General features: G+C 68.8%; 1 protein-coding gene across 19 annotated transcripts in view; it reads left to right on the forward strand.

The window, feature by feature from the left end:
* MYO18A (myosin XVIIIA) overlaps positions 1–20,216 on the forward strand; it is a 39,968-nt gene that overhangs the window by 13,548 nt on the left and 6,204 nt on the right. For 5 of the 19 annotated variants that reach the window (XM_075518035.1, XM_075518017.1, XM_075518034.1 and 2 more), the window contains 42 exons: positions 98–160; positions 405–482; positions 938–1,078; positions 1,548–1,604; positions 2,189–2,276; positions 2,419–2,528; positions 2,604–2,780; positions 2,909–3,119; positions 3,388–3,530; positions 4,054–4,154; positions 4,247–4,310; positions 4,430–4,574; positions 6,060–6,071; positions 6,599–6,775; positions 6,854–6,944; positions 7,046–7,238; positions 7,767–7,853; positions 9,089–9,230; positions 9,312–9,471; positions 9,553–9,739; positions 9,831–10,068; positions 10,971–11,080; positions 11,173–11,238; positions 11,480–11,608; positions 12,079–12,222; positions 13,202–13,291; positions 13,396–13,515; positions 13,591–13,702; positions 13,853–13,980; positions 14,146–14,300; positions 15,454–15,577; positions 15,656–15,856; positions 16,164–16,274; positions 16,593–16,697; positions 16,809–16,955; positions 17,047–17,160; positions 17,343–17,459; positions 17,563–17,646; positions 17,904–18,041; positions 18,707–18,892; positions 18,975–19,114; positions 19,939–19,983. In XM_075518035.1, the coding sequence (XP_075374150.1) occupies positions 98–160; positions 405–482; positions 938–1,078; positions 1,548–1,604; positions 2,189–2,276; positions 2,419–2,528; positions 2,604–2,780; positions 2,909–3,119; positions 3,388–3,530; positions 4,054–4,154; positions 4,247–4,310; positions 4,430–4,574; positions 6,060–6,071; positions 6,599–6,775; positions 6,854–6,944; positions 7,046–7,238; positions 7,767–7,853; positions 9,089–9,230; positions 9,312–9,471; positions 9,553–9,739; positions 9,831–10,068; positions 10,971–11,080; positions 11,173–11,238; positions 11,480–11,608; positions 12,079–12,222; positions 13,202–13,291; positions 13,396–13,515; positions 13,591–13,702; positions 13,853–13,980; positions 14,146–14,300; positions 15,454–15,577; positions 15,656–15,856; positions 16,164–16,274; positions 16,593–16,697; positions 16,809–16,955; positions 17,047–17,160; positions 17,343–17,459; positions 17,563–17,646; positions 17,904–18,041; positions 18,707–18,892; positions 18,975–19,114; positions 19,939–19,983 (5,231 nt within the window). The remainder of the gene's footprint in view (positions 1–97; positions 161–404; positions 483–937; positions 1,079–1,547; positions 1,605–2,188; positions 2,277–2,418; positions 2,529–2,603; positions 2,781–2,908; positions 3,120–3,387; positions 3,531–4,053; positions 4,155–4,246; positions 4,311–4,429; positions 4,575–6,059; positions 6,072–6,598; positions 6,776–6,853; positions 6,945–7,045; positions 7,239–7,766; positions 7,854–9,088; positions 9,231–9,311; positions 9,472–9,552; positions 9,740–9,830; positions 10,069–10,970; positions 11,081–11,172; positions 11,239–11,479; positions 11,609–12,078; positions 12,223–13,201; positions 13,292–13,395; positions 13,516–13,590; positions 13,703–13,852; positions 13,981–14,145; positions 14,301–15,453; positions 15,578–15,655; positions 15,857–16,163; positions 16,275–16,592; positions 16,698–16,808; positions 16,956–17,046; positions 17,161–17,342; positions 17,460–17,562; positions 17,647–17,903; positions 18,042–18,706; positions 18,893–18,974; positions 19,115–19,938; positions 19,984–20,216) is intronic. The other 14 variants (XM_075518036.1, XM_075518019.1, XM_075518029.1 and 11 more) reach the window with 12 other exon arrangements.

The following is a 20,216-nucleotide window of genomic DNA, read 5'->3' on the forward strand; positions in this document are numbered from 1 at the left end:
GCGGTGCCGGGCGGGGGTCACTTTTCGGGGCAGTTGTGTGCTCTGCGGCCGCCCAGTCACGCTGCCCCTTGTCTCCCCCCCGCCTCACGCGGAGAAGAAGCTGCAGCCCGGCGAGAAGCGGTCGACCCCTGCGAAAACCGCCCCGGCACCCCCTCCGCAGGTGTGTGGGGGCAGGGACCCGGGTCCTCGGGCATTGCGGGGTATCTGCCGGTACCCCGGCTATGCCAGCCTCGGCACGCGTGGGTCTGTGCCAGCCTTCACCCCGGTACCCACCCCGAGTGCCAGCAGGCTGCAGGGCCGGGAAGGCCTCTGCGATAGCCCCTCTGGTGCCTGCGTGCCGTGAGCGCGGTGCCGGTGGGGGCTGCGGGGCGGCTGGCCTGGTGCTAACGGTGCTCTGCCTCCAGGCTGCCCCCGGCCCCGCGTCCCAGCTGAGCCCGTCGGAGGAGGCGCAGCGCCGGCTGGAGAGGATCTTCACCGCTTCTGTAATTCCAGGGGCGTTGGCGCTCGCGTGCTGCCCGCCCGGGGATGGGGACGCGTGGGCAGCACGCGGCTGCCCCGGCCGCGCCGTGTGCTCCGCACGGGGTGATTGTACCCCTGTGTCTGGCCACCAGCCCCGCGGTCCCTCTTCTGGGTGGCACCGGCAATAGGGGATGGATGACCGGGGATGCCAGGGGATGCTAGCGGGTTTGGGGTCGCTGCCCGGACCAGTGTGCCCGGCCGTGGGGAGCTGCGATGCCCAGCTGGTGGCATCCCTGCGGCAGCCCGGGCACGGCTGCCCGTGGCTGGGGCGATGCCCAGGCGGTGCCGTGGGGTTCGTCGCCGTGCCGTGGGGTTCGTCGCCGTGCTTGGGCCCTGTGGCGCGTGGCGGTGCTGCTGCTGCTCTCTGCCTCTCACCCCATCTCTTCTCCTTTCTCTCCTGCTTCCTCGCTGCCGTTAGCTGGACCCCGCCGCCTCCGCCTCGGCACCCAGCCAGGTACCGTACCCCCGTCCTCAGGAGCCCTCTGCCTCTGCCGGCGACCCCCCGCCGTCCTCTGTCTGCCGCTGGGCTGGCGTCTGCGCCCGCGCCTCGTGCTGGAGCGTAAGGCTTTCCCCGTCCCGCCCGGCTCCGTGGGGCTGCCGCGTCACCCGTGGGGCCAGAGGGTGCCGGGGCGGCCGGGGCTGGGTGCCTCTCCCCAGCGGGGTCGTGCCGGGGAGCCGGGCGTCCCGGGAGGGTGCTCTCAGTGGAGGCGGCACGGCTGGGGCGGGCAGGGGTGTGGAGCAGGACAGAAAGGACAGGGCTTGCAGCGGGTCGGCACAGTGGCCCCCAACCCTAGGAGCTTTGGCGGCGGGGCCTTGTGGCCAATGTCCTTCCCGGCTCCGTGCGTCCCCAGTGCTGCGCTGGACCTGCCGCTCTGCTGGCCGCAGCGGTGGCCCTCGCCAGGAGTGCCCACGGGGTTTGGCACAGCGGCACTTTGCCCCCTCTCGCTTCCCCCCGCCGCTTTCTGTGCTGTCTGCGGGGCAGAGATTAACCCTTCTCGCCTTCACCCCCCGTCTCTCGGCCTCGCCAGGGTCAAGCGGACGATGCCCCGGCAGCCCCCTTTGGCCCCGTCCCTGCTGCAGTTCAGGTTTGGCTTTGGGGCTCGCCCTGCTCCCGGGTGGCGGGGACGTCCCCGCTGTGCCAGCCGTGCCAGCCTGGCGTTTCCCATGCCGCGGTACTCTGCCATCACTGTGCCACGTCCTGTGTCCCTCCGTTATGTCCCTGCAGCGTGTCCTGTGTCCCTGTAGTGCGTCCCTTCCCGGTGTCCCTGCAGCATGTCCCGCGTCCCCACAGCATGCCCGGTGTCCCTGCGTCGCGGCGCGTGGCTGGCACGGGTGCCCGCTGTCTGGGCTGCGGTTTGGGAGCTCGGCCCCTCCAGCCTTGCCCAAGGTGGCCGTGGTGAATGCGCTCGTGGGCCACTGTGACTTCGTGTCTGCCCTGAGCAGGACCCTGGTGGTCTCTGCGGCCCCGAGCCTACTGGGGTCCCCGGGGGCAAGGGGCAAGCCGGGGACACGTGCCGGGAGGGCTTGGGGCTCGCGGAGGGTGGCCGTGGCTGCCTGGCACATCGCCCCGTGGCCGGGCAGCCCTGCTCCCTCCAGCCCCAGGGATGCGGGGAAGGGATGGGATGGAGGGCAGGTGACCACGACTGCCCCACGTCCTGCTGTCCCTCAGGCCAAGACGGAGGAGCAGATAGCGGCCGAGGAGGCCTGGTACGAGACCGAGAAGGTGTGGCTGGTGCACAGGGATGGCTTCTCCTTGGGTGAGTCGGGGGTCAGCCCGGCGCTACCGGGACACGGGCTGCCCCGTCCTCCCCGTGGCACAGCGAGCCCGCCCTGGCCTGGCCACGGTGTCCCCAGGGGGCTGCTGGCATGGCCCCGCTGAGTGCCCCGTGCCCCTCGCAGGCAGCCAGCTGCGGCTGGAGGAGGGCAGCCCCCTGCCCGAGGGCAAGGTGAAGGTGAAGCTGGACCATGACGGAGCTGTCCTGGAGGTGGAGGAAGACGACGTGGAGAAGGTAGGGCCGTGAGGTGGGGGACGGCGGGGCAGACCCCCCGTTCCCCACTTGACGCTCCCCCCTCCTCGCTGCCAGGCGAACCCCCCCTCCTGCGACCGCGTGGAGGACCTCGCCAGCCTCCTCTACCTCAACGAGTCCAGCGTGCTGCACACGCTGCGGCAGCGCTACGGCGGCAACCTCCTGCACACCTACGCCGGCCCCACCATGGTCATCATCAACCCGCTGAGCTCCCCCTCCATGTACTCGGAGAAGGTGACCCCGCTGCCGGGGAGGGGACCGGGGGGGGGACAGGCGCCTGGCGGCCGTGCCGCTGCGCAGAGGGAGCCGGTGGGGGTGGCAGGGTGCTGACCCTCGCCCGCTTCCCTCCCCCCCGTCCCCAGGTCATGCACATGTTCAAAGGGTGCCGCAGGGAGGACACGTCCCCGCACATCTACGCGGTGGCCCAGGCCGCCTACCGCAGCATGCTGATGAGCCGCCAGGACCAGGCGGTCGTGCTGCTGGGCGCCAGTGGCAGCGGCAAAACCACCAACTGCCAGCACCTTGTCCAGTACCTCGCCACCATCGCCGGCAGCACCGGCAAGGTCTTCTCCGGTGAGTCCTCGGCAGGGTGCGGGGTCCCCGTGCCGCCTGCGCACGCCCCTTGCTTTGCGGTCACAGCCCTCCGCACCCGGCAGCGGCCAGACACACGCCACGCGGCGCGCTTTCACTTTCTCACGCCGGTCCCTTTACCGCGCCGTCGAGGGCCGCCGCGGCGTGGAGCACGGCACGGGAGCAGCAGCACTTGCCCGGCCGGCAGTGCCGGCTCTGGCCACCCGCCGCACAGCCCCTGCACCCCACCGCCCCGCTTCTCTTCCCGCAGCGGAGAAGTGGCAGGCTCTCTACACCGTCCTGGAGGCTTTTGGCAATAGCAGCACTGGCATGAACAGCAACGCCACCCGCTTCTCCCAGATCATCTCTCTGGACTTCGACCAGGCTGGGCAGGTGGCATCAGCCTCTGTACAGGTGAGGGGGCCGGGGTGGCCCCCCCGGCACGGGAGCTGGTCCATCCTCGCCGGGGTGTTTCCTCCCGGCGGCCCAGCCCTGCGCTAGCCTGCGAGCTCTGCCGCAGACCCCCGCCGGCTGCCTGGCCGTGCTTGCAGCACTGAGCAGCCAGGCGTCTTGCTCTCGTCTTTCTTCACACCCGGATGCGCGCAGATCGGATCGACTCCCCGTCCTTGCTGAGTTAGCCCCGATATCGAGGTGTCTTTCTTCCAGATGCCACCCCGGTGTGATAACAGCAGACCCCTTAAAATGCAAGAGAGCCGCTTTTTGTGCTCCCGTAGTAGCAGACACCCCAGGAGAGGAGATGCTCACGGGTTGCTTGGATGATGGTTGCATTTATATGATGCCCCGCGGTGGGCAGGAGACCCTCACATCTCCGCAGGGACCCTGGGCAGGCAGAAAGGATGAGGCCGGGGTGGGCCGGGTGGGTCTCGGTGGGAGCGGGGCCCTCGGGGACGGTTCCTAACCCTTCCACCTCCGCCAGACGCTGCTGCTGGAGAAGCTGCGCGTCGCCAAGCGCCCAGCCAACGAGGCCACCTTCAACGTCTTCTACTACCTGCTGGCCTGCTCCGACAGCGCCCTGCGGTGAGCTGGGGGGGGGGCGAGGGCATGGCCCCTGGCCCGGGGGGTCTCCGGGGTCTCCCACGCGGGGCCAATCTCGGTGTTTCTCCCTGCAGGACTGAGCTTCACTTCAACCACCTGGCAGAGAACAACGTCTTTGGCATCGTGCCCCTCTCCAAGGTCGCTGCTACGGGGCTGGGTGGGGGGCTGCGCGGGGGGACGGGGTTCCCTGTCCCGCTTGGGTGCAGGGGGAGGCAGAGCCGGGCTCCCACGCTGACGGCTCCTGTTGCTCTCCGCAGCCGGAGGAAAAGCAGAAGGCGACCCAGCAGTTCAACAAGCTCCAGGCTGCCATGAAGGTGATGGGCATCTCCGGCGATGAGCAGAAAGCCTTCTGGCTCGTCCTGGGAGCCATTTATCATCTGGGGGCCGCTGGGGCCACGAAAGGTAACGAGCTGCTCAGGGCTGGGAGGCATTAACAAGCCGAGGCTCAGGGCCGATGGCTGCGTGGGGTCCCGGAGCGACTGCGAGCACCTCGGCACCTTGCAGACGGCCCCCCCGGTGTGGCCGAGCCCTGGGGGGGGTGTTTGGGGCTACGTCAGCTGAGGGACCGTGCCCTGCTGCCCTGGGTGCTCTGGGGCACCCGGCTTTGCCCCCTCGGTCTGGGTGGTCCCACTGGCCGGTGGGAATCGAACACCCCCAGACCCTGGGCTGGCCCCTGCCGACTCGGGGGACCGGGGGGTCTGGCTGGGGCTGAGGGACTCGGGGAGGGGGGGATGTGTCCCCCACCTCCAGTGTAACACCTCTCCCCCCGTCCTTCTCGCAGAGCCACTGGTGGACGGAGCCGGTAATGGGGGCCGCGGGGGGCTCCGCTCCGGGTGGTGCCGCGCGATGCTGGTTTTGGGGCTGAAATGAGGGCTTGGGATGCTGCTGGTGTGCCGGGACCAACCCTGACCCCCGGCCGGGTCCTGGCAGCCCCAAATTTGCCTGCTGCCCATCAGGACCCCCCCACCCAGTCCTCTTGGCACCACGGGTGGCGTGGGGCTGGGCTGCCCTGGCACCCAGAGCGCACCGTGGCTGCAGGGCTTGCTCTGACGGGCACCGGCTTCGTTCTCCATCCCTGGGGGTGGTGAATTCGGCTTTGTGGGGCAGCTCTTCTCCCCCTGGGGCTTTCACCTGCCCCCCCGCGGTGCTGGAAGCCCCCGTGGTGCTGCACGCTGGCGGGAGGGCCTGGGCTCGGCACCCCCGCAATGGGCACCCAGAGCTGGCGGCCGCACGGAGGGAATTTGCAGCCCCGGGAGAAAAGAGGAGTCGGGGATGGGGAGGGAGAGACCGGAGGGGTCTCAGGGGTGCAGTGGGGTGCAGTGCTGGCCCTTGAGGTGCTTCAAGGCACTAGAGGGCAGCAGGGCCCCGCTGCAGCCACCGCAGTGGGATGCTTGGGCAGCTGGGAGCCTTGTCGTGGGGGCCTGCTGGGGGGGAACCCCAGATCCTGCTCGGGGGGAGCATCCCCGCATCTTGCTCGGGGCGAGCATCCCAGCCCCGGCTCTGTGCTGCTCCTGGAGCCTTCCCTGCATCTTGCGGGCGCTGGGGATGCTCAGAGCCAGCTCGGCCGCGCCAGCCCCCGTTTCCTTGGCCCCTTGACGCTTGTACCGGCCTCCCCATGCTCCGGGGCAGAGCTGAGCTGCTCCCCACCAGTGCCCACGGTGAGGCTGGGGCTCACAGGGGAAGGGCCCCCACGCCGGGTCGCAGTGTCTTACTGCAGCAGTGGCTGGGGGGGAGACCAGGCTTGGCACGCGCGTGGCGTGGCGGTGCCTGCGCGTGGCGTGTTTCGACAGGAGGGCGTCCCCGTGCCGCGCGTCCGTGCCGCCGCGTGCCGTTGTTTCTAACCCCTGTCTCTGTTCGCATGGTGCATGCTGCCCTTTTGCAATGCAGACGCCGACGAAGGTAAAGTCTCGTTCTCCGCGCGCGTCTCTGGCTTCCCCCTCCCGCGTGCCACTGCCCGCCCGCTGTCGCGTCCCTGTGTGTCACCATTAACCTGCTCCCATCTCCCCTGCCCTCCCTCAGCATCCGTGTGCTTCTGTCCAGCAGCCGCGGTCTGTCCTGCCTCATCGTGGCGGGGCTGCTCGGTGCACGCGGCCGAGCAGGGATGCGTCCCCGTGCCGGGGGGGCTCAGAGCCCCGCGCCGTCGCAGGCCCCAGGGGTCCCCGGGCAGCGGTGGCGAGGGGCGACCCCCGCTCCCCGCCCCACGGCGCGGCCGTGCGCTCAGCCCTGCAGAGGCACGAAGCCGTTCACCCCCGGGTCTCCTCTGATCAGACCCCAAAACACGTTTCCCGGCCCTCCGGCGCCGACCATGTGCACAGCATCCCCGGCCTACTCTGGGGGACCCTGGGACTGTCCCAGGTCTGTCTGGAAACACCCCCCATTTGGGGGGACGCCCCGGCCAGCGCTGAGGCCCCTTCTCTACCCTCCAGCCGGGAGGAAGCAGTTTGCACGGCACGAGTGGGCTCAGAAAGCTGCCTACCTGCTGGGCTGCAGCCTGGAGGAGCTCTCCTCCTCCGTCTTCAAGCACCAGCCCAAGGGCACCCTGCAGCGATCCACCTCCTTCCGGCAGGGCCCCGACGAGCCCCCCCTGGGCGACGGCGGCACAGGTAGGGTGAGGGACGGTGGGGACAGCGGGTGGGTCCAGGGGACGCCGGGCTGGGGACGCTCAGGGTTGCCTTGGCCAGGTCCCAAGCTGACAGCGCTGGAGTGCCTGGAGGGCATGGCGGCCGGCTTGTACTCCGAGCTCTTCACCCTCCTCATCTCCCTCCTCAACAGGTACGTGCTGGGGGGGGCCGGGGGGAGAGGGGGGAGAGCCGGGGGGGATGCTCACCCAGCGGCACCCGCTCACCCCGCTGCGTCCCTTCGTCCCCCCGCAGGGCGCTGAAGTCGAGCCAGCACTCGGTGTGCTCGGTGACGGTGGTGGACACCCCCGGGGCGCAGAACCCGGAGCTGGCGGGGCAGAGCCGAGGGGCCACCTTCGAGGAGCTCTGCCACAACTACGCCCAGGAACGCCTGCAGCTCCTCTTCCACCAGCGCACCTTCGCCCGCGAGCTGGAGCGCTACAAGGAGGTAACGGAGACGGGCAGGGCTGCCCTCGCCTCCTCCCCTCCCCTCCTTTCTCTGCGCGAGCCTCTCCTACGATATCCCCCCCCGTTCCTTACCCCACCGTCGCCTGGACTGGGTCCGACCGAAGCAACGCTCTGACGCGACGCTGGGTGCAGCGGGGGTTTCCCCAGGGCTCCCGCCGCCGGTGGTGCCTTTGCCGGCAGCTCCGGCCCCAGCCGGGCAGCTTTGCCTTGCGAACGTGCCAGGCTGGGAGGCGAGGGGGTGGCTGTGGGTGGTGGCGGCGGGGAAGATCACTGCTGCTGCTCCGTCTCGGCACCGACAGCCGTGGGGGACCCCTCTGCGTGTCCTGGCCCCCCCTCAGCACACAGCATCGCCCTGCGCTGTGCCGACGCAGCGGGGCGGTGGGACGCTGGGAGAGCCCTGCCTCCTGCCTAGACCCCATTGAGACCAACGCGCTGACCGGCTGCCGGTCCCTATCGCTGCCCCCGCCGCTGCGTGGGCACTAACCGTGCCTCTGTTCCTCCTCGCCAGGAGAACATAGAGCTTGCCCTGGCTGATGCTGAGCCCGGCTCCTCTGGCTCTGTAGCCGCTGTAGACCAGCCCTCGCACCAGGCACTGGTAAGCACCCGCCGCGCTTCCTCGTGGCCTCGTCACAGCGGTTTGTAGCGTGCGGCAGTGGCCGAGTGGCTTTCCTGGCCCTTTGGCGGTAGTTAGGTAGGGGAAGGAGAGCGGCTGTCCCAAACGCTTGGCCATGAGAGTGTGGCTGCGAGCGGGTGCGCAGCCCGCATCCCTGGTTCATGCCCCGGTATGGCGTCCCCTGCCACACCGGGAGCTGCCCGTGCCACGGGCAGGGGGCAAGGAGCCCTTGGGTGATCCCCAGGGTGCTTCAGTCCCCAGGGTGCTCCGGTCCCCAAGGTTCTCCAGTCCCCAGGGTGCTCCGGTCCCCAGGGTGCTCTGGTCTCCAGGGTGCTCTGGTCCCCAGGGTGTGCAGGTCCCCAGGGTGCTCTGGTCCCCAAAGTGCTGAGGTCCCCAGGGTGCTCTGGTCCCCAGGGTGCTCTGGTCCCCAAAGTGCTGAGGTCCCCAGGGTGCTCTGGTCCCCAGGGTGCTCAGGTCCCCAAGGTGCTCAGGTCCCCAAGGTTCTCCAGTCCCCAGGGTGCTCCGGTCCCCAAGGTTCTCCGGTCCCCAGGGTGCTCTGGTCCCCAAGGTGCTGAGGTCCCCAGGGTGCTCTGGTCCCCAAGGTTCTCCAGTCCCCAGGGTGCTCTGGTCCCCAAGGTGCTCAGGTCCCCAAGGTTCTCCAGTCCCCAGGGTGCTCCAGTCCCCAAGGTTCTCCAGTCCCCAGGGTGCTCAGGTCCCCAAGGTGATCTGGTCCCCAGGGTACTCTGGTCCCCAAGGTGCTCAGGTCCCCAAGGTTCTCCGGTCCCCAGGGTGCTCTGGTCCCCAAGGTGCTCAGGTCCCCAAGGTGCTCCGGTCCCCAAGGTTCTCCAGTCCCCAGGGTGCTCTGGTCCCCAAGGTGGTCTGGTCCCCAGGGTACTCTGGTCCCCAAGGTTCTCTGGTCCCCAGGGTGCTCTGGTCCCCAAGGTGCACCAGTCCCTGGGGTGCTCCAGTCCCCGCTGGAGGAGACTGCAGAGACCGAGGGTGCCTGAGCACAGCGTTTTCCACCCCAGCGAGCATCTCTCTGCCCCGAGTGTTACGTACTCTTTCCCTGCTGGGTCTCCATTAAGCAGGGGCCCTCTCGCGTGGTGCCGCTTTGCCTTGCTGCTGACGGCGGCCAAGGTTGTGTGCTCCCCAGGTGGCCCGGGTCCCCTGTGTCCTGCCCCGGGGGACACCGGCGTGCCAGGCTGTGTCACCCACAGGTCCGGTCGCTGGCCCGCACAGACGAGGCGCGGGGGCTGCTGTGGCTGCTGGAGGAGGAGGCACTGCATCCGGGCGGCAACGAGGACACCTTGCTGGAGCGGCTCTTCTCCTACTACGGCCCTCAGGAAGGCAGCAAGAAAGGTCAGGGGGGGCCCGGCACCGCGGGGCCGTGCGTTGGCAAAGTGCCGGTCCCGTGCCCATTGGTGCCGTGTCTCCTCGCAGGGCACAACCCGCTGCTCCCCAGTGACAAGCCCCGACACTTCCTCCTGGGTCACAGCTCGGGGACCAACTGGGTGGAGTACGATGCCACGGGCTGGCTCAACCACGTCAAGCACAACCCGGCCTCCCAAAACGCCTCCGTCCTGCTGCAGGAGTCGCAGAAGTGAGTGGGGTCCCGGGGCGGGGTGGGCACGGCGGGGGGAGAGGTGATTTTGGGGGGTGACGTCCCCTCCGCGCTCCGCAGGAAGGTCATCAGCAGTCTGTTTGCCGGCCGCGGCGGGTCGGCGCTGGTGCTGTCGGGCTCGGTGGCGGGGCTGGAGGGGGGCTCCCAGCTGGCCCTGCGCCGGGCCACCAGCATGCGCAAGACCTTCACCACCGGCGTGGCTGCTGTCAAGAAGAAGTCCCTCTGCATCCAGATCAAGCTGCAAGTGGTGAGTGAGGGGGTGCCAAGGGGGGGGTCCCCCGGGTCCGGCCGGGGCGCCGCTGCGTGTCACCGCTCACCCCGCTCTCCCGTGCCCGCAGGACGCCCTCATCGACAGCATCAAGAAGTCCAAGCTCCACTTCGTGCACTGCTTCCTGCCCAAGGCGGCGGGGGGCGGCGGGGACCCCCGGGCTCTGCCGTGCCGGCGGGTGAGCGGCAGCGAGCTGGAGCTGCCGGCGGAGCACTGCGAGGCCGGGCTCATGCAGCTGGACGTGCCCCTCCTGCGCGCCCAGCTCCGCGGCTCCCGCCTGCTCGATGCCCTCCGCATGTACCGCCAAGGTGAGCCGCGCCGCCGGCACCCCTGGCACCTGGGGCGGGGGGATGCCAGGGCTGTGGTGCGCATCCCGCTGCAGGGATGGATGCCGTGGGGGTCCTGGCTGCGTCTCCTCCCTGGGGAGCCGTAGCCCCCCTGGGGAACCCCTTCGGAACGTACCCTTGGTCTGAGGCCCGCAGCTGCCAGCCGTCCCCCCAGGGCGGTCCTGTCCCCGATCCCCTCCCCTGCGGGGCCATTATCTGTGCCGGGGACAGGCATGGCCTTAATTGGGTGTCTCCGCTGGTGCCGTCGGCTCCTGGCAGCTCTCCCGCTGGCAGCCGGCCCCTGTCCCGCTGGGGCGAGGGACTCCGGGTCGTGCTCAGCAAAGCATTTATCGATACACGTGGCTGGCCGCCCAGCCAAGGTTTTATTGCCTGGAGGCCGGACCCTTCCTGCCGCAATCGGAAATCGATGCCGCTCGCACACCTCCTGGATCGATGGCCGCGGCCAGCCGGCTGTGCCGGGGTTGGCGTCCCCGTCAATACCCTGTCATTAATTAAGATGTGGAGGCTCAGCGCTGCGAGCCTGATGCAGAAGTTGGTTGCGGCTCGGAGCGGAGCCGGAGCGGGGCCTGTTTGCTTGCACAAGTGACGCACGTGTCCCTGCACCCCCCCCAGGGCGGGATCTGGCCACTTGCTCCCCAAATCCCAGCCAAAATCGCTGGAGGACACGGCCAAGGAAAACCTCCCGGGGAGGATCGGGGCACTCCGGCCGTGCCCGGCCCCGTGGGGATCTTGTGCCACGTGGGGTGACCCCATCAGCTCTCCCAAAAGATGGGCCCGGCAAGTCAGAGCACACGGGGCTGTCCCTGGCCATCCCCCGGGCATCCCGGCTGCCCCCGCAGCCCTGCCGTCCCTTGCTCCCCCAGGGTACCCCGACCACATGGTGTTTGCGGAGTTCAGGCGACGCTTTGACGTCCTGGCCCCGCACCTGACCAAGAAGCACGGGCGCAACTACATCGTGGTGGACGAGAAGCGGGTACGTGCCCCGTGCCGGGGGCTGGCGGTCCGGGGTCCCCTGCACCCCCGGGGTGCTGCCGGCCCGGCCCTGACACCTCTCCCTCCCCGCAGGCGGTGGAGGAGCTCCTGGAGTCGCTGGACCTGGAGAAGAGCAGCTACCACATGGGCTTGAGCCGGGTACGATGCCCGACACCGGCTGCGGGCGCCGGGCAGGGGTGGGCGGCACAAGGGCGGCACTGTTTGCTCCCACCTACGGCATTCCTCGTGCCCGGGGAATAAAACCCCCCCGGCGGGACAGGACCGGCGGCTGCAGAGGGGAGAGCCGCGTCCCCACCGGCCGGCGCGGCGGGAGGGCGGCACGGTGCGGCGGGAGGGATGCCGGCACCCATCGGCGTCTCACCCCGCTCCCCTCCTGCAGGTGTTTTTCCGGGCCGGGTCGCTGGCCAGACTGGAGGAGCAGCGGGACGCGCAGACCAGCAGGAACATCACCCTCTTCCAGGCGGCGTGCAGGGGTTTCCTGGCACGGCAGCAGTTCAAGAAGAGGAAGGTTCGTCCCAGCGGCTCTCCCCTCCCCGCTCTGCCGCACAATTTCGCCTAAAATGGGCAGCGCAGCCTTTCTGCCGCAGCCCGGGCCAGCGCCTCCTCCTCCCGCCTCCCCCCGCGCCCGCCCAGCCGTGGGGGGCCGGGGGGAACCTGGGGGGGCCGGGGGGGACCGGCGGGGAGGGTGCCGGGCATCACCGTGGCGGGGTGAAGCGGCGTACGGGCTCCCACTTTTGTTATTAGAGAGGGTGTAAAATAGGCATCTCGGCAGCGCCTCGCCTTCTGCGAGATTAGCGTTTGGAGGGGCTGGAGGGGATCAAACAGCAGATAAGCCGGGCGCAATTAGCCCCAATGCTAACGAAGGGGAGCGTGCCGGGGTGCCGGCAGAGGTGCTGAGCGCCCGCCTGCCCTGCTTTGCCCCGCCGGCAGCACCCCGCGCTGACATTGTACCCTCTGCTGACACCGTGCCCCACACAGATCCAGGATTTGGCCATCCGGTGCGTGCAGAAGAACATCAAGAAGAACAAGGGGGTGAAGGGCTGGCCCTGGTGGAAGCTCTTCACCACGGTGCGGCCCCTCATCGAGGTGCAGCTCACCGAGGACCAGATCCGCGGCAAAGACGTGGGTATCTCCGTGCCGGGGCGGGGTTGGATGGGGCAGGGTGGGCTTGGGGGAGTGGTGGTCCCGGGCAGGGCCCCGTGGCAGAGCGGGATGCGGGAGCCCATGGTGGGGTGGGACGCAGGAGCCCGTGGTGGGGTGGGACGCAGGAACCCGTGGTGGGGTGGGATGCAGGAGCCCGTGGTGGGATGGGACGCAGGAACCCGTGGTGGGATGGGATGCAGGACCTTGGCTGCCCTGCCAGCGCCAGGCTCGAATTGCTCCCTAATTTGCGAATCAGCATGTCATTAGCATCCCGAGAGCCGGCTGTTGCATGAGCCCAATTACAAGGCGTGGAGAATGGAAATGAAACTGTGTGCCGAGAGGCATATGCGGGGGCTCCGCGCAGCGCTGGCAACCAGACACTCGTGCCCCCGCCGAACCTGCCCGGCACGGAGCTGCTGCCTGGCTCAGCTTTCACCCTGACCTGCCGAGGATGGGTGCCCAGTGTGGGGGCACCTGGGCCCCCTCTTTCCCCCCCCAGCCTGTGCTGGGACCAAAGGAGGGGAGAGAAAGATGTGCTTGAAGCTGGCAGCCGGGCACGCCGCCCCAGTGCTGGCTGGTGGTCCCTGGGCATCCTGGTGGTCCCCCTCGCTCCCCACCTGGGCTGGCTGCACCCAAACCCTTCAGCGAGCTGCTGGCGGGTGGGTTTCCTCCCACCCCTCTTCCCAGGGGCTGCGGGGACCCATCTCCGGCTTTGCCGGGGCTGCCTGGCGTTTCGACACCATTTATGGGGTTGGAGTCAGCACCGCGGCGGAGCGGGTTGGGGAAAGTCCCTGCCCAGCCCTTGGCAGGGGAGAGCGGCCCCCGCCCCGGGGAGCCCCCACCCTGCCCACCCAGCGCTGGGGGGGACGGCGGGGGGGTGTGGAGACCTGCCAGGCTCCTGCCTGCCAACCTCTTCCCCTCGCGCCTGCCCCCTCCCTCACCGCCCGCTCTGTTGCAGGAAGAGATCCAGCAGCTGAAGAGCAAACTCGAGAAGGTGGAGAAGGAGCGTAACGAGCTCCGGCTCAACAGCGACCGCCTCGAGAGCAGGGTAGGTCCTCGCCGGCACCGGGAGGGCGTGCGGTGCCATGCCGGCCTGCCCCAGCGCCTGCCCTGGCCCACGGTCCTGCTCCCTGCCCCCCCCGCCCCCCCCAGATCACAGAGCTGACATCGGAGCTGACGGACGAGCGAAACACCGGCGAGTCGGCTTCCCAGCTGCTGGACGCCGAGACGGCCGAGAGGCTGCGGGCCGAGAAGGAGATGAAGGACCTGCAGGTACACGCGCCTCTCCCCGGCCTCGCGGCGTCTCCCGGCCCCCCCGGTGCTCACCGTGGCCGTATCCCCTCCCAGGCCAAGTATGATGCTCTGAAGAAGCAGATGGAGTCGATGGAGATGGAGGTGATGGAGGCTCGGCTCATCCGGGCGGCCGAGCTCAACGGAGAGCTTGACGATGATGATTCAGGTACCGTCCTGCCTCCGGTGCTCGCCGCCGGCACACCCCGGGTGCCCTGCGGTCACGGCACCGTGCCCCCCTCTCCACAGCGGCATCGCCCACCCGCGGGGCCCTGTACCACCCCACGCAGCCCCTCGATGACCCCATTTCCCCACGCAGGCGGCGAATGGCGGCTGAAATACGAGCGGGCGGTGCGGGAGATCGACTTCACCAAGAAACGGCTGCAGCAGGAGCTGGAGGACAAGCTGGAGGTGGAGCAGCAGGGCAAGAGGCAGCTGGAGCGGAGGGTGAGTCGGGCTCAGCCCCAGGGACCCCCCCAGTCCCGCCGGCTTGGGGATGGGCAGGGGGTGGGCAGCCGGTGCCCGCTCGGAGCTGAGGGAACCTGTGGCCAGGGCAGCGGGGACACGGCGGCTTCCCAGAGCCCTGACCGCCCTGCCCGCTCCTGCCCGCAGCTGACGGACCTGCAGGCAGACAGCGAGGAGAGCCAGCGGGCGCTGCAGCAGCTGAAGAAGAAGTGCCAGCGCCTGGCCGCGGAGCTGCAGGACACCAAGCTGCACCTCGAGGGCCAGCAAGGACGCAACCACGACCTGGAGAAGAAGCAGCGGAGGTGGGGACCGCGCGCTGGCGGCGGGGAGGACGCGGCAGGGTCGGCATCCTCGCCGCACGGCGAGCCTCTTGCAAAGCGGCATTACCATTTTAGCAGGGATTTGGGCACTTCACCAGCTCCCGCTTGGCCGAGGCGTCTCTGGCGGGATGGGGCTGCCCAGGTCAGATGTGTTCGTTGTGGGGGGACCCCGATGCCTTTTTGGGGGGCCCGGAGCCGAGCGATCCCCCCGTGTGGGGCTGTGCCCCGTGGCGGAGGCTGCTCGTGCCCCGCGGCTCTGCTCGGCGCTCGCTCTCATCCCGTCCCCTCTCCCAGGCCCAAAGTTTGCTAACGTTATTAAGCAGCAGGGACGCTTTCATCTCATTATGGTAATGATCACACACACAAATACGGCGAGAGAATCCAATCTAATTAATTTCAATTTCCGTGGATTGGAGTCTGTGCTAATGCAGCTGTTTATTACCCAGCGCGAGGAAAAATGGGGATTAGCTGCCGAGGTGTTTAATGCAGGTCACAAACTCAAGCACGGGGTTGTTTTCCAAGCCCCAAAGGCAGCGATTTTGGAGCAAACCTGGTTGATCCCATCCCAGGGGCATTGGGAGAGGCTGCGCCGGTGCTGCCCGGCTCCAGGCTGCGCTGAGCACTCCCCCGCCGGGGGCTCGCGTCCCCTCCGGCGATGGGACCGGTGCCATCCCGCACGGGACTGCAGCACCGGGCTGCGGCTGAGGGAGCCAGCTCCATCTCTGCTGGAGAACCGCCGTGCATCACGGCCCTTCTACGTCCTGCTTGGAGGGCACGGTATCCTCAGCTGCCACCGGGTAGCCATGCCCCCTCCGTTAGCAGCCACAGCCCCTGCCGGCACACGCCGGCCCCGTGGGACGGCTGCTGGGGTCCGCGCTGCGGGCGCTGCGCTCTCCGTGAGCCGTTGAGTGAAGGCATCAGGAGTTTGTCCAAGCGGCTCCGTGCCGCCGTTGCCGGCAATTAAAGGCTCATCACCAGCACATTTCCGACGAGCGCCTGGCGGCACACCGTCCTTCCTGGTGCCTGCTGCCGTGGGATGGGGATGCTCGGTGTGGGGCCGGCAGCGCAGGGCCGGGGACCCGTCCCCAGTGCCCGTTGCGGGGTGCTGAGCGCCCGCCCCGCTCTCCCCGCGCAGGTTCGACAGCGAGCTCTCGCAGGCACACGAGGAGGCGCAGCGGGAGAGGCTGCAGCGGGAGAAGCTGAGCCGCGAGAAGGACGTGCTGGTGGCTGAGGTCTTCGGCCTCAAGCAGCTGCTGGAGGTGAGCGGCCCCCAGTCCCTTCCCTGGCCCCCCGGCCGGCGGACACCCCTGGCTCACGGCGAGCCCCTCTCCTGGCAGGACAAGGACTCGGACATCGCGGGGCTGACGCAGAAGGCAGAGGCGCTGGAGGCCGAGCTGCAGGACATCTCCTCCCAGGAGTCGAAGGACGAGGCGTCTCTGGCCAAGGTGAAGAAGCAGCTGCGGGACCTGGAGGCGAAGGTCAAAGACCAGGAGGAGGAACTGGACGAGCAGGCTGGCACCATCCAGATGCTGGAGCAGGTACGGCAGGGAGGGGTGAGGTTTCTGGGCGGGGTGGTTTCGTGCAGGGCTGTTATTACCTGGGCTGGGCTTGCCCGGGAAGTGGAGGCAGTCACCCTCAGCCCGGCGTCGGGCCAGGCACCGCCGCTGCCGACACGGCTCCCGGCCCTCCGTGCCATGGCCCGGCAGGTCGCCGTGGGGCGGGCAGCCCGGCCGGCCTCAGACCGGGGGGTTTTCCGGGTGAGTGGCGCCCGGAGAGTGGCATGGTGGGGTCCCCACGTCCCCTTCGCTCTGATGGCATTCCCCCCCCCCCGCCCGAATTTTTCAGGCCAAGCTGCGGCTGGAGATGGAGATGGAGCGGCTGCGGCAGACCCACGCCAAGGAGGTGGAGAGCCGCGACGAGGAGGTGGAGGAGATTCGGCAGTCGTGCCAGAAGAAGGTACGTCTCGGCTGCAGCTTCTCTGCCCGGGCGGGGACGGAATGCGTCCCCGTGCCCCAGCCGGGTGCCAGGAGCTGCTGACCAGGCACCGTCATGCAGCGCCCGGCTCCCACGCGGCCGTGGCCTGGCTCCACTGGCCCAGCAGGTCTGACTGGTCCCTTTGCCACCCTGGCCGGCGTGCGCCGGGCTTTGCGCTTCTGGTTGTGCAAACACCCGGCCGGTGGGGTCACCCGGCGTCCCCGGTATGTGGGGACACGCGAGCGCGGGGTCCTGGCCCCTTCCCGCCACCCTGACTGGGCTGCCCTTGCTGTCCCCCAGCTGAAGCAGATGGAGGTGCAGCTGGAGGAGGAGTACGAGGACAAGCAGAAGGTGCTGAGAGAGAAACGGGAGCTGGAGAACAAGTTATCTGCCGTCAGCGAGCAGGTAGGGCGCAGGGCAGCCGGGCACGTGCCTCGCTTCGGGGACCCCGAGGTGGCCGGGGCGGGGTGGGTGCCCCACCGGTGCGGTGTCCTGGCACGGTCCCTCCTGCCGCAGGCCAACCAGCGGGACTTCGAGACGGAGAAGCGCCTACGCCGGGACCTGAAGAGGACGAAGGCGCTGCTGGCCGACGCGCAGATCATGCTGGATCACCTGAAGAACAACGCGCCCAGCAAGAGGGAGATCACCCAGCTCAAGAACCAGGTGTGCAGCCAGACCCCCCCCAAAACCGCAGCCCTTGAGGGACACAGGGTGTCCCTGTCCCCCGGCCGGGCGCTGAGCTGTGTCCCCACAGCTGGAGGAGTCGGAGTTCACCTGCGCGGCCGCCGTCAAGGCCCGCAAGTCGATGGAGGTGGAGATTGAAGACCTCCACCTGCAGATTGACGACCTGGCCAAGGCCAAGGCAGCGGTAAGTGTTTTTGGGGTGCGATGCACTGTGATGGGGCCGTGCCCCACCTGCACCCAAGGGGGTGCAGACCCCCACTGGCCTGGCACATGCCGGCATGGTGACCCCACGCCATTCGGGGTGGTTTTGGGGGGTGGATGCCCCGCTCCCGGGGTGCAGCGGGAGATGCAGGCGGCTCCCCTCAGCTGGAGGAGCAGCTGAGCCGGCTGCAGCGGGAGAAGAACGAGGTGCAGAGCCGGCTGGAGGAGGACCAGGAGGACATGAACGAGCTGATGAAGAAACACAAGGCGGCTGTGGCCCAGGTGAGGGGGGAACAGCAGCCACGGCACCCCTGCCCCCCCCGTAACGCCCCTCTCGGAGCCAGCGCGGTGGGGTCCCCGCTGATGGCCCCGGTGTGTCCCGCAGGCGTCCCGGGACCTGGCGCAGATGAACGACCTCCAGGCACAGCTGGAGGAGGTCAGCAAGGAGAAGCAGGAGCTGCAGGAGAAGGTGGGGAGCACCGACGTTGGGCACGGGCTTGCACCCCGAGTGAAGCCGGGGGGACAGCGGGGCACCCAGAGACCCACTGCCCACGCTATGGGGGGCCCCCTGCACCCTGGGGGGTGCAGAGCAGTCCCACGGGGAGCTCTCCCTCGGGGTGGGAGCAGCGTGGCCGGCAGCTCCGCTCCAGGGCGGCGTGGCGGGGGGCCGGGGAGGTGGTGGTCGAGGCTGAGGCTGTGCCCCCCCCCCCCCCCGCCCCCCCGCAGCTGCAAGGCCTGCAGAGCCAGCTGGAGTTCCTGGAGCAGTCCATGGTGGACAAGTCGCTGGTGAGCCGGCAAGAGGCCAAGATCCGCGAGCTGGAGACCAGGCTGGAGTTCGAGCGGACGCAAGTCAAGCGCCTGGAGGTAGGCGCTGGGCCACCTCTCCGCTCCGTCCGGGGCCGGGATGCGATGGGACCGTGATGCAAAGCTGCCCAGGGGGTCCACCGAGCTCGTCCCCAATATCCCCTCCCCGGGACCCCCCGCGCCACGGCCCTCCCCTGCCGGCAGCCTGGCCCCGGCCCCGCAGGGAAAGCTCCCTGCGAGCGCCGATAACGATAATCCACCACCCAGCCCGGCAAAGTGCTGCTATTTCCCCGCATTGACTTAGGGAAATTATAGACTCTCCCGGCCCTGCTAAACGCAGCCTGCTTGATATTCTGCCTTTGCAGCTCTGCCAGGGGAGCGGAGCAGCTTAGCTCTTCCCCGCTCTCTCTGCCGGGGCCATAAATATGCAGCGGCTGGCTCAGCGGCTGGGGGAGAATGGGAGCTATTTTTTCCCTACGTTACATGCTGTAATTACTTCACACACAGTTAAATCTATTTTTCCAATTCGACAAAGCCCCTGCGGGTTGTTCTGCCCCTTCCCTGGCCCTTGGGGGGGTGGGGTGGGGGGGGCATTTCTCCTCCATGTCCTCATGTAAATTCATGGGGATGGGATCCGATCTCGTGTGAGCCCTTGGCGGGTGTTGCTGCAGGGGGGGGGGGTCCACGGGGGGATCTGGGGTGACCCCGCGCCCGCCGCTCCGCAGAGCCTCGCCACGCGGCTGAAGGAGAACATGGAGAAGCTGACGGAGGAGCGGGATCAGCGCGCGGCTGCCGAGAACCGGGAGAAGGAGCAGAACAAGCGGCTGCAGCGGCAGCTCCGCGACGTCAAGGAGGAGATGGGCGAGCTGGCCAAGAAGGAGGCAGAGGCCAGCCGCAAGAAGCACGAGCTGGTGAGGCACCCACGAGGGGGCCGGGCAGGGGGACAGGGGGGTTTCCCCGGCATACCCGGCTCACCCCGCTCCCTCCCCGCAGGAGATGGACCTGGAGAGCCTGGAAGCCGCCAACCAGAGCCTGCAGTCGGACCTGAAGCTGGCCTTCAAGCGCATCGGGGACCTGCAGGCAGCCATTGAGGACGAGATGGAGAGCGACAGCAACGAGGACCTCATCAACAGGTGAGAGCGCCTGGGCCTGGCTCCCGTGCGGGGCACATCACCGGGGCTCACCGCTTCTCCTCACCACTTCTGAAATGCCGCGGGGACCCCTCGGCTCTGCCTGGCCCTGGCAGGATGCCGTCCGTCCATCCGTGCGTCGTGCATACGTGCATCTGTCCCTCCGTGCATTGTGCACACGTGCATCAGTCCGTTCACCCGCGCATCCGTCCCTCCCTCCACCCGCAGCCCCCGTGCAGCTTCACCCGCTTGCGGAGGTGCCCGAAACGCAGCCAGGGCCGTGCCAGCTGGCTGGAAACAGCCCGGGAGCCCCAGGAGCCAGGGCAGCGCAGGCTGGCAGGAGGTCTGGGATGGGGATCCAGCCTGGCCCAGGATGCTGGGATCCAGCCCAGCCTGGGACACTGGGATCCAGCCCGACCCAGGATGCTGGGATCCAGCCCAGGATGCTGGGATCCAGCCCAGCCTGGGACGCTGGGATCCAGTGCGACCCAGGATGCTGGGATCCAGCCCAGGATGCTGGGATCCAGCCCAGCCTGGGACACTGGGATCCAGTGCGACCCAGGATGCTGGGATCCAGCCCAGGATGCTGGGATCCAGCCCAGCCCGGGACACTGGGATCCAGCCCAGCCCAGGATGCTGGGATCCAGCCGGGTGCAGCCCCACGCCGGGGGTGTGGGGCAGCCACACCTCCCTCCCCTGGCCCTTCCCCACCATTTAATTTGCTCCCCATTCCTTCCCCACCCACTCGGTCTTTTTTTTTTTCCTTTCATTTGATTTCCTTTCTGTTGTGTTTCTCCCCCCCTCCGACCCCCCCCAACCCCTCCCAGTTTGCAGGACATGGTGGCAAAGTATCAGAAAAGAAAAAGTAAACTGTGAGGAGCTCCTCTTTCCTTCCTCCCCTCCCCTAACCCCCACCTCACCCCCGCGGGCCGGGGCCCCGCATGCCGCTGGCCCACCTCCGCATGCCCTAACAGCACCCACGGCACGGCACATAACTGCATCCCGGGCGGGGGGACAGGGGCTGAGCCCCCGGGCCGGGGCGGGGGGTGATGCTCTGCCGTGGCTAATGACGAGTGTGTTGGCGTGGAGCGGCGACGGAGCCCCG

This window comes from Mycteria americana, chromosome 15 (assembly GCF_035582795.1).
Source record: "Mycteria americana isolate JAX WOST 10 ecotype Jacksonville Zoo and Gardens chromosome 15, USCA_MyAme_1.0, whole genome shotgun sequence".
In the NCBI taxonomy this organism is placed as follows: domain Eukaryota; kingdom Metazoa; phylum Chordata; class Aves; order Ciconiiformes; family Ciconiidae; genus Mycteria; species Mycteria americana.